At 64.6% G+C, this 14,990-nt stretch overlaps 1 protein-coding gene across 3 annotated transcripts in view; it reads left to right on the forward strand.

The window, feature by feature from the left end:
* Nucleotides 1–2,492: 2,492 nt before the first annotated feature.
* Nucleotides 2,493–14,990, forward strand: part of KCNQ4 (potassium voltage-gated channel subfamily Q member 4) — a 51,204-nt gene continuing 38,706 nt past the window's right edge. For all 3 annotated transcript variants that reach the window (XM_041738534.1, XM_041738535.1, XM_041738536.1), the window contains exon 1: nucleotides 2,493–2,806. In XM_041738534.1, the coding sequence (XP_041594468.1) occupies nucleotides 2,493–2,806 (314 nt within the window). The remainder of the gene's footprint in view (nucleotides 2,807–14,990) is intronic.

Consider the following 14,990-nt stretch of genomic DNA (forward strand, 5'->3'; position numbering starts at 1 on the left):
TGCGTGTGTGCGCGTGTGCACACAAATAAACTGCCTGTGGCCTCTAGGACCACCGTCTCCTTTCCCCTCACCTCTCCAGAAGAGTTCCCTGTCTTTCTGCTTTAAAAAGGAGTGAGCCTGTCCCTCCACTCATTCCACTCACACACCTGCAGCAGAAACTGGCCTCCGTGTCCTCTGAAAGTCCTTCCTGAGATCTAACTTCCAGCCCCCCACCCCACCCTGAGCTGCAACCATGGTCTCCTTCCTCGTCCTGCTGCCTGTGAGGGGGTGAGCTGGAGCTGGGAGAGGTGACGAGGGGCCCTCTCCTGGCAGTGAGGGCTCCTCACCAAGAAAGGAAGAGACTTTTTCAGTCCCCCAAACGGGAAGAGAAGTGTGGGGTCCAGAGGTGACGCTAAGCTTAAGAATCAGATTTCCAAGAACAGACCCAGCTTCAGGTATTCTGTGTGGTGGTAAGAGCAACCTGCGCTCAAGTGGAGTTTCTGCCACTGAAGAGCCTCAAAAAGACACTCCCCCCCCCCTCCAATCCCTTACAATTGATTTTCTTTCCACCTACCGTTCAAGTCCCCAGGCCTTAGTCCCAGCCTCCAGGAGGCCTGACTGGTGAAGCCATAGAGTCCTGGAGGGCGGTGCCACAGCTCTAGGGGCTGCTGGCTTTAGCCCACAGGGAGAGGAGGGGGTAACCCAGTCCCGCATCTGCAGCAGGTTCCCCTCCCAGCCCCGACCTCCCGGGGGCCCGGAAACCTTCCCCAGCTACCGGTGAGGTCCGGGCATAACCTGCCCAGAGGCCCCGGGCGCCAGCCCGGAGCAGCAGGGAGGATTCAGGTCAGACCCCAGAAGGCACCCCTTGTTATGCGGAGGGAAGAGGGTCCCTGTCGGGGTAGGGGTGTGGGCCAGCTGCCTGGCTGAGCTCGGGGAGCCCCCGGGGCCCTGCAGCCCCCGCCCCGCCGCCCGCGGATCCGCCGCCCGCCCTCCCCCCCTCCCCCACGGGCGCCCGGCGGATCAATGCCGCCTTTGCTGACAGCTGAGAATCGAGCTCGCCTTCCCGCCCCCCCCCCCCCCCCCCCCCCCCCCCCCCGCTCGGCTCGGTCCCCCGAGAGTCGCCCGGAGGGACGGGAAGAGTCGGTTGCCGACGCCTTGGCCCCGGGGCCGGGCCTGCGCAGCGAGCGGCCGGTGTGGCCCAAGCTGCCGTCCGGGGAAGAGGGAGGGGGCATCGGGGAACCCAGAGCGCCTCTGCGCGCGGGCCGGCGGGCCGAAGGGAACGAAAGGGCTGCCCCCTGCTGCTGGCGAGAGGAGGTCAGGCGCCCAGAACTTTCCAGCTGCAGAGGCAGTGCGTGGGAAAGCGCCTCCCGTCCTGCGGCGGGATCGGGCGGGGGCCCCTGGGGACACGGCTGCGCAGCCCGCAGCGCGGGGTCGGGGCTCACCTCCGCGCACCACGTGCCCCGACCCCGGAGGCGGGGAGCCGGTGCCACCGGGGTGGCGCGGAGCAGGCCGCTGGTTCGGGGGACACTCTTCTTTGGGGTGGGGTGGCCACCCTGGGGGCTGCTCCCCCAGCGTGAAGGGCGGAAGCTCGGACGTGGGGGTGGGTGGGAGGAAGAGCGCTCACGCCCGGGGGCCACCGAGCCACACGCGGCGCCCGCACAGGTACACGCGCGCCCGGCGCACTCTGGACACCGCCCGACGGGCACACCTCGTGCCTCCCGCCGCCACCACCGCCCAGCGGGGCCTGGACGGCGCGCACGCACCTTCACACCTACGCACACGGCGCCCACGCCGCACACCTGCACGCACCGCCGTCCCGTCGCCGCGCACCCACGGCCGCACACTCGGGGCGCGCACCTCGGCGGCCGCGGCTCCCCACCCCGCGCCGCGCGCCCCGCCCCAGCCCGCCGCCCCCGCAGCCGCGCACGCCCCCTGCACGCGCCCAGCCCCCGGGGGCCGCCGCCGCCACGCGGTCGGGGCCCGGCACCGCCTGGGCGGCCCGCGCGCCCGGGGGACCAGCCCCGCCGCCGGCCCCGCGCGCCCCCCTCCGCCTCGCCGCGCCCGCCCGCTCCCTCCCGATTTGGGAAGGCGGCCGCGGGGCGGGCGGGGGCGGCGGGGGAGGGGCGGGGCGGGGCGGGGGAGGATGACATGTGAGCGGCGCGCCTGAGGCAGGTGGAAAGGCGAGCGGCATGGAGCGCGTAATAAGAGAGTTGGAGTCGGAAAGAGCCGCCCCAGTCGCCGGGGAAGCGGGCGGCCAGCGCGGGCTCCGGCGGCCCCCAGGCTCCGCGCGCCCGCCCCCGGCCCCCGCGCCGCCCCGCCGCGGCCCCTAGCGCCCGCCGCCCGCGCCCGCCCCGGGCCGCCCCCGCCGGGCCCGGGTCCGAGCCATGCGCCGCTGAGCGCCCCGCGCGCCCCCGCCCCCGCCCCCGCCCCCGCCCCGGACCGCAGCCGGGCCCCGGGCCCCGGCCCCCCCGCCCCCGCCCCCGCCCCCGCCCCACCGCCGCCCGGCGCCGCCCATGGCCGAGGCCCCCCCGCGCCGCCTCGGCCTGGCCCCCCCGCCCGGGGACGCCCCCCGCGCCGAGCTGGTGGCGCTCACGGCCGTGCAGAGCGAGCGGGGCGAGGCGGGCGGGGGCGGCTCCCCGCGCCGCCTGGGCCTCCTGGGCAGCCCCCTGCCGCCGGGCGCGCCCCTCCCGGGGCCGGGCTCGGGCTCGGGCTCCGCCTGCGGCCAGCGCTCCTCGGCCGCGCACAAGCGCTACCGCCGCCTGCAGAACTGGGTGTACAACGTGCTGGAGCGACCCCGCGGCTGGGCCTTCGTCTACCACGTCTTCATGTGAGTTTGCGACCCCGCGGCCCTGGCCGCGCCCCCGGGCCCGCCCCGGCTCCGCCCCCGGCCCCCCATGCCCACGGCCGGCCGACCCTTCTCCCTCTCGGCACCCCCAGCCCCGGGCCTGAGCCCGGTTTCCGATCCCCAGCCTGACCTTAACCCCGGTGCCCGATCCCCCAGCCTGACCTTAACCCCGGTGCCCGGGGCCTGACCCCTGCTTGACCTCGCTTCTGACCGCCCCACCTCAGCTGTTTGCACCCCGCCCTCCCCCCCCCGGCTCCTCTGTGGCAGGTGCCCCCCCACCGCATCCAGCCTCTTGGTACCCCCTCCCTTCTGCAGTCCGGAGCCACCACAGTGGGGTCCCCTTTCCTCTTCCCTGCGTCTCTCTCTTGCGCCTCAGACACAAAGGGGACCCACTGCCGCCCCCCCCCCGCACACGTTCTGTTACGGTCTCCCCAACTTTGTCGGGGCAGCGGGCTCCCACCTGGGCTCCCCCAGGAGCTCTACAGGGCCGGCCCCCATCCGGGTCCGGGGTGGGCCCCCCACTGTGGCCGTCCGGGGGTCCCGGTAAGCCGCCTGAGCCCCGACACCGTGTGTGCTGTAGGACTGTCTTCACCCAGCCGCCCCTGCACCAGCCACCCGCGGGGCTGCCCTGCCGCCCGGAGGCTGGGCCGCTAGCCTGCCCGGGCCGCTGGCTGTCGCGCCAGGCCTGGCTCCGAGCACCCTGGGGAAAAAGAAAGAGGAGAGGAGTTGGTTTGGAAACACTGATGCCGCCGGCCCCCTCCTCCCCCTCACCCCGCTCCTACAACTTTCAAAAACACTGACCCATCTTGGATGTAAAGAGTGAATTTTGGCAGCCTAGAGCTTGGTCTTGGGGGACGGCCTGACCCGGCCGGGAACATGAGAGGCCCCGCGGATATCAGTTGAAGGGCTGGGCCTGGCGCTGGGACGCCCGGAGGTGCCGGAGAAAGACCTCCAGTCCCTGGAAAATGGACAGACGTTAATCCCTTTCTCGCTGCCCTCGGGGCCCTGTGGTCCAGGGGTCTCCTGGGTGGACCCCTTGCCCGTCCACCTGTCAGTTTTTCTGCCTTGCCCGGCTGTCCCTCTGCCAGGGTTTCCACCTGTGTGCGAGTCGGCCTGTCTGTTGGTCTCTCCACCTAACTGTCCAGCAGTCCTTCTGCTTGTCTGTCTCCGTCCCTCTGTGGGGCAGGCATCCCTCGTGTGTGCCTGTCTGTCGGGCTGTCCATCTGCCTGTCCGTCGGACTGTCTCACTCTTCTGCTTGTCTGTGTCTGCCTGTCTTTGCTCTGTCTTCCTGCCTGCCTCTGCCCCATCCTAACTGGGCCCACAGAATTCCAGAGGCAAAGGGGAGGAAAATGCTGGCCAAAGAGCGGCCCCCTGGGCCCCCCGGGGCCACAGGGGAGGCGGAGGAAGGGAACTCTCTCAGCCCGTATGCTCCGGGTGGCAGCCTTGACTTTGTGCAGAGACTCCAGCCGGGTTAGGTCGGGGCAGAGTTGAGTTTGTCAGGACACGGGGTCAGACTCAGCATCGGGGTCAGCTGTTAGGAGAGGCCCAAGCCCCCGTGCCCGTCGGGAGGGTCCGGGATGCATACTTGTGGCTGCAGAGAGGGCTGTCGGAGTGATGACAGCACAAGGGACGGCGGGGTCAGGTGAGAGCAGCAGAGGACTGCTAATTAAGCGGCCGCGTTGCCCACATGCAGCCTGGGGTGCCCAAGGAGGCTGAGACCCTCCAGAGAGCGGCTGTGTCGTCCGTGGACTCCTCTCGGGAGATGACTGTCCCCTGGAAGCCAGTAGGCCTCTGAGGCAGGGGTCTTTCGTCCTGAGGCCTGGCCTCTCAGGCCCCGTGGGGGTCACTGGAGGTGAAGGACCCGCCTCATGAGGCCTGGCCAGCCACTGTCTTCACCTCCTCTGGAAGGGCCTCTCCTTCCTCTCCAGGAGCTAAATCTGCTGGCACCTTTGCCCCACATCCTGCCCTTTCCGGATGCCAAGAATGCCCTGGCCGGGGGCATGCTCGTTCTGTCCACTTGTCCCCGGGAGCCCAGGGATGAGGTGTCTCCGGAGCTCTGGGGGAGGAAATGTGGTGCGAAAACGTCCAGACGGTTGGGGACCTCAGGGACTTGATGGTCTGTGTTAGAGATCAAACGGAGTGAGGGGTCGGGAGCCCCACGCCTCGGGTGCTGTGTGATCTTGGCTTGATCTCCGGGCCTCTCTGAACTTTTAGGTGTCTATGCCGTCAGAGTGGGCGGAAACCCCAACCCTGTGGGCCTCCCTCTTGGATGAGGTAATAGGTGGGAAAGAGCTTGGTTTGCCGCAAGGGCCTGTCCGAGTGTGAAAGATGGGGGTTATTCCCGGGGCTGGCGGAGGGGGCCAGACGGGAGGCCTCTGCTGTTCTCGAGGCGCTCCAGATGTGGGGTTTCTCAGTCACTCACTGTAGGGTCTTGGCTGCTCATGCCAGGAAGTGCTTCCTGCTGTTGGACTTCTGGCCGTCGGGCTGCACTTTCGGCCAGATCCTTTCTGGCTCCACGAGGGCGCGCAGAGGCAGTTCAAGTGCAGGGGTCCCCCATGTGCACCGTCAGCTAGCACCCCCTTCCCAGAGTCTCGGGCCCTCGCAGGAGGGCCCCAGCGGAAAAGCCTGAGATAGAAGGGCTCTGGAAGGAGGGAACTGGGGAGAGCCGACCGCCCTCACACCTGCCACCGAGGGCCCCACGGAACCTGCCCCTTTTCTGGCACCGAGGTGTGGGACACAGCCTGGCACGCGACCCCGGTTCCATCTTCCCCCTCCTCCCGCCCAGCACAGCTGTGGCCTCTGGAAAGTGGGAGCCACTGACTCCTGACTTCTCCTTACCGAGGTCCAGAATGAGGGACGGCGGGCCCCTCCCCGAGCTCTCTCGGCCCCTGGCCCTGTCATCACCAAACCCCAATCCCTCCCCGGCGTCCCAGTCTTTGATTAAGCCCGCACCCCTTTATAGGCCCTGCTCTCTGAATTGTGAGAAACACCACACAGCTGGCCATCCCGCTTTCAGGGTCGTGGGGGGTGAGGGTGCTCACCTCCTCACTGCACCCTCTCAAAGGCCACCCCTGCCTCCCTTTTGAAGTGAGAGGGCTGCAAGGGGCCCATACGGGGCGAGGCCCCATCACCCCCCATTTCCCTGCGCCGCTGGGAGACTGTGGCTGCTCCCAGCCCCCAGCTGCCCAGCACTTTCTCTATGTGAAGGTTTACACTCTGTAAACATCCTCCTCAGCCTTGTCCCTGGGGTCAGAAGCTGTGGGAATGGGGAGGGGAGGAGGTGGCGGCAGTCCTGGGGCCCTCAGACTCCTAAGCCTGGAGTGTCCCGAGCTCCCACCCTGAGCATCTGAGAAAGGTCACTGCCTGGGTTGGAAATAAGCCCAGCCAAGGGGGCCCAGAGCCCTCAGGCGACCCCGCTAGGTGGGTCCTCACATCTTGACAGCCCATTTTGCTTGTAAGAAAACTGAGGCTTTGGGGACTGAAGTCACACAGTGAATCAGAAGCAGATGCGGAAGCAGACCCCAAGACTCCTGACTCCCTATCTAGGGCCACCCCCCCATGCACCCCCCCACCCCTGCTCCCGGTGGCCTGGGTGGCCTCTTGCAGTCTGGATGGAAATTTCTGATGGCCCGCGGAGCATCAGTTATGCCCCGGCACCGTGCTCCGTAAACCACCTCGAGAGGCAGGTGCTCTTATCCTCCTCACTTGCTAGGTGGGTAGACTGAGGCTCAGGAGAGGTGTTGGAGGGGCCTCCTCAGGGCGAGGTCTGACTCAGCGCTGTCTCTCTCCTGTGTCTTGGCTTCAGCCAGCACCCCAGGAGCGGCGCTCCCGTGACATTGGTTTCTCTGTCCCCCGGCACCTGGCACCCAGCACCCAGCACCCGGCACCCAGGGATGAGCGTGTGTGAGATTGGCCGGAAGCTGCCCAGCCTCACCCGAAGCGGTCACGCTTCTGCCGTACGCGGCTTTGCACACTCACATGTCCCCGCTGCACGCTCGGCTGTCTGTCTCGTGCACCCGCTCGCTACAACTTTGACGCACACGGCCTCGGGTGTCACAGGTGCGCCTGCAGCAGGCATCCAGCGGCAGCAAAGCTAATGCAGAGCCGCCCCCGGCTCTTGCTTTTCTCTGACGTCACAGACACACACCTGGGCCTGCAGCTTCCCCCTGCCTGAACCCCCAGGATGGAAGGGAGTTGACCCCATTCCCTGAGTTTCTTGCCTTCACCCGTCCACACCAGCAGGCTGCCCCAAGGTCTACGTTGACCTGTGCGTCCAACTGGGTGGGCAGCCCCAGGGTCGCGTGGGAGCGGGGTGGCTGGCCTCCAGAATTTGCCTGGCCTTTGCTTGCCCTGAAGCCCACCCCTCCCCCCTGCCCGGGGACCCTCCTGCCCAGGCCTGTGGGGTGCTGCTGAGTACACTGAGGCACGGAAGGAGGCAGATGATACCTGTCCGGGGTCACACCTGGCAGATGGGTGGTACAGCGGTGCCAGGAACCCAGGCCTCTGCCTCCCGGATCAGGACTTTGGGTAACACTGTTCTGGCCCCCGCTGATGGTGAAGGCTGATGCCCCGAGAACTTGGCCTTATGATGGCAAAAGTCTTGGGAGTGTGACCCAGATTTTTCTCGCTGCTGTCTTTTTCAGTTCTCATTCGTTTGTTTGGTCTTTGTGAGGAGGGGGCGAATGGAGAGACCGTCCTGCCAGGCGCCCAGCCCTTCTAGGCCTCTCCTGGCCCTCTGGCCCCCGTGCGCCCTCCTGCCCGAGTTCTCCTTTGGGGTTACAGCAGCAGGTTAGATCTCCCGTCGCTGCCCCACCCCAACTCCGTGCTCCGGTCATTGCCTCCGTGGAGGAAGTCCACCCGGTGTCTGACGATAGTCCCATTGCCGCTGGAGCCCAGGTTCTCCGAACCTTGGAGCCAGGAGTGTTTCAAGAGGTGATTATTCTTGGGCTGATGGCAGCACTTTGAGTGGGTGATTAATTTAAGGTTCTCTGAGCTAGTTGGGGAGCTGAAGCCTCCTGGGGAGCCGGAGAAAGGAAGGCTCCACAGAGGGGCCGAGGCCCTGCCCCTGCCCCAGAGGAGGCCGCACAGGGAGCTTGCGCAGACCTGGAGCAGCTCAGCGCCCTTCCTCCCCGGCTCAGCACCCTTCCTCCCCAGCTCAGCGCCCTTCCTCCCTGGACCCATACCGTGGGGGTCTTTGCGCAGGGCTGGCCCTCCTGTGGGCTGGGGAGTCCCAGCAGGGAGTGCAGGGGGCAGCCCCCCTCCAACGCCCCAAGAGTGGGAGCTGTGGGCCTGGGGTACAGCAAGCCAGGGGGCACTTGCCGTCTCTCCAGAGGTTGCCCCACAGAGGGTTAAGAGCAGAGAGTGACAGATTTGGATTCGCTTCTGGTTGTGGAGTTATGTGTCCTTGAGCAAGTTACTTAACCTCTCTGAGCTTCCGTGTTGTCATCTGAAAGCTGGCACCGTCGCACCGAGTGGGGGCAAGCACTGGCGCTGGGTGCTGGCACCCGGTCCTTGTGTCACCGTGCTTGCGCTGTTCTCCTCTCTAGGGGGTCCGACCTGACGGACCTGACTGGCCCCAGTGTGACTGCCTGGGGTCGGGGCAGGAGCTCTCCACAGGGTCCTTCCTTGGGGGTCCCTCACCTGAGCCCCGTCGCCCTTACCACGGGCAGGCACTGCTGATCCTCAGTTCACAGTTGAGGAAGGTGAGGGGATGCCACCCACTTGTGCAGGGTCACCCAGCTAGTGAATGGTGGCCCCAGGACCCCGGCCCAGGTCCCTCGTCACTCTGTACTGGGCCTGGGGGGGCACAGGGAGACAGATCAGTCCTGCGCCCCGCCTGGGACTTGGCCCCAGTAGGAGGCCACTGAGCCTGCCGGCCGTGGGCCTCTCCTGCCTCCTCTCCCAGACCCTGGCAGAGAGGTCTGCGGGTGGGTGTGAGTGTGTCCAGGGGTGCTCCCCTGGGAGAGGAGGGCGACACCCCACTCTGCTGAGCCTGTCATCCTGGGGAATGGGGACAGGGAATCCCAAAGGACATTCAGAGCTCTCAGCGCTTGCTGGGAAGGTCCGGACCCCTACTGCCCCCCTGTCAAATGGGGCTAAAGAGGTTAGTGGGCCCTTCAAGGCTGCTGGGCACAGGGCTACTCTGGAGTTTTGCAGGGTGGGGGATGGGGGAGTCTCCAGCACCTTCTCCCTGGGCCCCTCCGAGGACGGGGAGCACTCAGAAGGGCACTCAGGAGACCCCCTGCCCCCCCCTCAGCTGGGGCTCTGAGGGGCTGGGGAGATGGGGGCTGTTCAGACCTCTGGGCCCCCCAGAAAGTGCCCCCAGGGCTCCGGGCTTTCTGGGCAAGTCTGTCCCCAGGGCAGGATCTGTGTGCCCTGCGGGTGGGCACCTAGGGGGGAGGTGAGGGAGGAACGGGAGGGGCAGCCCCAGGCTGCAGACTAATTGGGCTGGGAATCTGTGGGCAGCGCCTCAGGGAGGGAGGCCGGGAGAGCAGGGAACTCAGCGATTCCTCTCTTCTGCTTCCTTCTCAGAGATTGAGGAGCAGTGGGGGGTGCGGGGTCTCTGGCCTAGGGGCCCTCCCCAGTCCGCAGGGAAATCTGGGGGTGGGGTGCATGTTCTCCTGAGACTCCTCACACATCAGGGCGGAGCAGGTGGGCGAGGGGGAAAGCCTGCTGGAGATCAATGGAGCATCGTTCCCCCTGCAGCACAAGGGATGGGGGTCAGACAGCAGGAAGGACTGCCCAGTAAGCAAGAGGTCGAGTGCAATCCCCTGGGGTACTCTTCCCAAAACTTAGGGACCATGTCGAGCTGGGCTGGGCAGGGTTTACTCTGCTAATGACCCCTGTCAAGCAAGGGGCACCCCTGGTTCACAGTGTGAGGATAGGGAGTAGATGGGACCCGTTCCCTTTGAGGGAGCTCTGGGGGGTGGGGAAGACGGGTCAGACCAGGCACCCTTTGGCTTTGGAGGTTTTTTGGAGGTGGGGGGTGGTCACAGGCTGCCTCTCTGCCACCCTTCCTTCCCTGCCGCTCCTCCCTGGGAGCCTCAGGCCTCCCCAGGTCACTGTCTTTGGGTTTATTTTTTGCTGGGCTCGGCTGTCCCTGGGGAGGGGAGGGGGCAGGGAGCAAAGAAGGGGAGAGGAGCGGCTGTGTCAGCACAATCTCGGGCGCCTCTGCTTCTGCCCTCCTTGGCCCGGCTGCCACCCTCTTCCAGAGGGACCAGTCGCTGGGCATAACAGGGCCCCGGTGCCCCCATGGGATTTCCTCCCCTGGGGCCAAAATAGGCCTTCATGCCCTCACCCTTTCTCCATCCATCCTGCCGCAGAGCATCAGAGCCCGACTGGCCTCGGAGCTCAAGCAGAACTGGGGCTTCTTGGCACACATGGAGAAACTGAGGCAGGACAAAGGACCTGGCTTCCCCAGGGACACGGCGCATGCGGGGCCCCTCAGCAGATGATGGGGCTGCGCTGAGCCGCCAGGACCCAGGAATGCCTCCCTCGGCGTCCCAGCCCTGAGTTCACTCCCTCATCTGATTTTCCAAGTCCTGGGCATTGCTGGCAGTCTGTCTGGTGGGAGAGATGGACAGGGGGACAAGGTGTGCCCCGTGGCCGGCAGAGGGAGGCAGGTGCAGCCTGGGGGGACCGGAGGCCAATACGTTGTAGAGGTAGGATTCAAACCCCGAACGCTGCCGCGCCGCCCCCGAGGGCCTGAGCCCCTTGGGCCTTCCCTTGAGGGTCCTCAGTCTGCCTCCCTGGCTCTTCTCTCTCTCTCTGCCTGTTGAATGTTGGGGTTCCTCAGGGCCCTGTCCTGGGTCCTCCTCGCTGTGCAGAGCTATTGGGGTGGGGGCGGGCTCACACACTCCTGTGACACGGGGGTCCTCTCCGGGATGACAGCCTGCCCCTCTCTGGTCTCATCCCCAGCTTCCTAGGGAGCTGCCCGTGGACACCTGGCCTCCTCATCCCGGGGGGAGGGGGGGGGGCTCGAGGTCAGCCTCTCCCTTCCACCCAGGCTCCCCCAGCCCCCCTGACAGCGACTCCCAAGCTCCTGCCCAAGCCAGGAACCCCGTCCCTCAAGCATCCTTTGTCCTTCACCTAAGAAGCAACTTGTAGTGTCCCCCAGATGTGCTGCCTACCGCTCTCTCTGCTTTTCCTCCGCCCTAAACTCCCTCCCTCATCCCACCCATCGTTCTAGCAAACTCCTATTCATCCCTCCTTCTCAGCTGGAGCACCCTGTCTTCTTGCAAACACTCCCCGCCCACCCCCACCCCAGGCTCAATGGGGGGCCCCTGTGCTTCTGCCTGGGGTTGTGAGGTCTGGGTGGTGGGGCTTGAGCACAGTGCCTGGCATGTGGTCAGTAATTTGGAAGTGTTTGCTGAGCCAGGGAATGAGGGGGGCGTTGAGGCCGGTTACCGGTTACCGGGATGCAAAGGGTTTTGCCAACTAGCAAGAAACTGGAGAAGGGACCCCAGGTGCTGGGTGTGCAGGCACCGAGCTGGAAGCTCTTGTGATCTGGATCCTGAGCGCGCTCCACTTGGAGGCAACAGCGAGAGCCCAGGCTTTGGGGTGGAACTTTTCTTCCTCCGTCTGCCCTGTCCTGGATCAGCAAGCTGTGGAGCTGGGCTTTGCCCTGCAGACAAGGGGGAGCCTAGGGAGTGACAGGACAGGGAGGCACCCCTGCTGGGAGCCGGTGCTTGCCTGATTTCTTCCCAGGAGCTAGTACGTTGCAAACAGTACTATTGTTCCCATTTTGCAGATAGGAAAGTGGGGCTCAGAGAGGGCAAATAGCGTGCACCAGCATACACAGCTTGTCCGTGCTGGAGGCGGGATTTGAACCCGTGTCTGTGTGACTCCCAAGCCCAAGCTCGGAGTGGTTCTCAGACATGTCAGCAGACCCATGCGGTTCTCGGTGGCCTAAGGCAAAATCGAGGGAAATGACAATGTGGTGACTTTTTCATAAAGCTAAATTTATTCCATTTAAAGGACTTTTAGTCTGAGATTATGTCCTTTCTTTTATGAAATGACGGGGCTGGGAATTTTTTTTCAAATGTCCTTACTTGGCAAAATAAAAAGTTGACAACCAGTCCCCAAGTGTTTTTTGGGAATTTTACCGGTGCGTGAAATCCTTGCGTCCGGGCGCCTTCCTGCCTCCTCCCTCCTGAGCTGGAGCGGCCACAGGAGTCCGGTGGGGGTGGAAGCATTAGGGGGATGGAGGCGCGCTCAGTCTCACTGTCTGTTCCTCCTGGGCCTGGCGGGAGAGCAGTGAGCACCAGCCCAGGGCTCTAGCCAAGACTGGCCTGGCGGTGCCGGGGACGGGGTCAGCCGGAGTCAGGCCTTACCCCTCAGTGAAAGGAGCACTGGAGCAGGAGTCAGCAGGTCCCTCTCTGGTCTGAGCCCCGAAGAGGGGATGCTGCACAGCAAGGGGCTGGTGTGCAGGCCACATAAGAGCCCCTGGACCCAACGGCGCTTTCTCCTGTCCGGGGCCCTGGGCCGGGCCTGGCGACACTGTGACCACAGTGCACTAAGTGGGAGCCAGGCTTTGAGACTTTGTTGTACATGGATAACGTCTAGTCTAATCCGTACCAAGGACTGTGCCACATGTTCTCCATATGCTACTTCATTTAATCCTTCCAAGAGCCCTAGGAGGGGGCTGCTCTTATTACCCCATCGCATCGAAGAGGACGCTGATGCGGAAAAGCTAAGCATGTGACTTTGTCACACAGCTTGCAGGTGCCGAGTGCCCAGGCGGGCAGCAGTTGAGGGCTGAGTGTGCAAGGACTCTGGTGGGAGCAGGTCTTCAGGGCTGTGGGCAGTGTGCGTGTAGTTGGGGGGGGGGCGCTGAGGGGACACTCATGGGGGATGTGGGGTGGGAAGGCCACCTTCCTGCTGGGTGGCCTCTAGCAGTCAACATCCCTCTCTGCCTCAGTCTCCCTCTCCCACTGGGGCTCTCGATAATAAGAGGGAGTGCTGACCTGGCGCCGGACACTGCTCTGGGAACTCACTGTGGCTCCTCTCGATCTTTCCTCTCAGCAGCCTGATGAAGTGGGTGCTGTTGTTATGCCCATTTCCCAGCCAGGGATGCTGAGGCACAGACAGGTGGAGAGACTTGCCCGGAGTCCAGGCAGGAGCCCAGTTCCGGGGGCTGTGTCCTTACCCACCATATTGTGCCCAGCTGGCCCTCACGGGTCTGCAGCCTGTACGGGGACCAGGGGGCCTTAAAGTTGGGGGTCTCATCCGCCACCCCAGTTCTGCGCTGGGCACTTGTGCTCTCATTTGGTCCCTTGGGGCCAGCCACTGTCCCAGGTGTTGGGGGCAGAGCAGCGCAGTAGACCCTCCCTGGGCCCCTGGGGACATGGGCCAGGAGCTGGCAATGGTCTGGGCCGCACAGAGTCCCAAACCCAGCCACACAGCGCACAGGGCTAGGAAGGCTTCCCAGAGGAGGAGATTTAAGTTGAGGCCTGTGTCATGAGCAGGAGTAGGAGTCACCTGAGCAAAGAGGAGCGTGGAACAGCATTCTGGACAGGTGGACTAGCATGAGCAAAGGCCACAGGTGAGGCTGAACCCAGGAGGCCAGGGCGGCGGGAGCCTGGCAGGGACAGGAGGTGTGCAGAGAGGAGGCCGGGGCATGAGCCAATGGTGCCAGGCTGAGGAGCAGTGATTTCTTGGAGGAAACAGTTCGAGAAGGACCTGAAGACAGGAATGTCCTGGGCAGATTGGTATTTTAGAAACACCTTTCTGGACCTCACAGGGAGGATGGTAAGGGGGGGAAGCCACAGGATGCTGTCCACTTGGTCTCCTGTCCCCTCGGCCTTTCCCGCATGGCCCGGCCCCCTGAGCGGCTCCTCTGGAGCTGCCCACCAGCCCTGCCCAGGCCTGGTGGACCTGGCCTGAAGCCCTCGGACTTTGCCTGTAGGGAAAGCTGAGCGGCTTATGCAAAGGGTGGCCTAGGGGAGGGTGTGTATGTGGCTGAGCCCGGGGGCCCTTGGAAGAAGAGGGGGTGGGTGCAGGCTTTGAGGCTGTCTGCAGGGGGTCTGGGGATGAGGGCTTAGGCTCTGTGGCCATCCCCAGAGCAACGGTCTTGGAACAGACTCGTGAGAGCACCCAGGGGTTTGGCTCATGGTGCATGTCCTGGAGAACGGGGCAGAGCTCAGGTGGCTCGGCCCACCTCCGTGTCCCCTGTCCCCTCCCTGTCTTGCAGCTCAACAGAGTGTGGAAATCGCTGGTCTCACCCTCTCCCTTCATTCTACTGATGGGGCCCAGAACAGGGCATGGACTAAACTTAGGTCAGTGGTGGAGCCCAGATTGGAGCCCAGCCTAGCTCAAGAGTTTCAGTTGTCCCCAAGCCCAATAAATAACTGAAAAACTGAGCTCAGGTCCTCTCTGGGTGGCCTTGGGGAGGCCCCATCACAACGTTCTCTGAGCCTGGGCCACGGGATCCAAAGTACCACCTTGTCCTGGGAAGGATGGTCCACTGTGGGGCTTCATTAGTGTTTGCTCACTGCAGCCCCTTGAGCTCTCGGAAACAACCCTGGAGGTAGATATCGTTATGCTATTTTACGCTGAGGCTCAGAAAGAAGTGACTTGCCCAAGGTCATTCAGCTGAGAGGTGGTCGTCATGGGCCTGGAGCCCAGATGTCCAGGCACCTGAGACCCCTGATGGGCACAGCCTCTGCTCTCAGTAAATATCCACTCAGTGACTCAGGCAAGACCCACCAGTCAGTTAGGCAGAGTGTGTTTGTGTGTGCATATGTGTGTGTGTGTGTGTGTGTGTGTGTGTGTGTGTGTATTAGGCAGGGGCTGCAGGCTGGAACCGTGTGCCTCCATGCTTGAGCAGACTGCAGCTGCTGCCCCCTGGGGAAGGGGACCCACTTGCCCTCCTGCACTGAGGGTTTTTTTCTGGGGAGGGGCGCTGGCCGCAGCGTGACCAGTAGGGCACCTGCCTGCCCCCCCCCCCCATGCTGGGGTCTGGCCATCTAATGCCCTGCGCATGACAGGCATGGGACGGGCACTGGGCTGGGGAGAGGGATTTGCACTCTCTTAATCCAGGGGCCGCAGCCTTCCTCGGTGTTGGCCAGGGCCGTGGGAGAGGTTTGTCTCTGCCCACCCCCCCGCCACCCTGCCCAGTGGCCCCAGCTCAGATCCCTGGCACCTTCCCAGCTCCTCTGCTCGGGG

The sequence above is a fragment of the Vulpes lagopus genome, chromosome 23 (assembly GCF_018345385.1).
Source record: "Vulpes lagopus strain Blue_001 chromosome 23, ASM1834538v1, whole genome shotgun sequence".
NCBI classification, from domain to species: Eukaryota; Metazoa; Chordata; class Mammalia; order Carnivora; family Canidae; genus Vulpes; species Vulpes lagopus.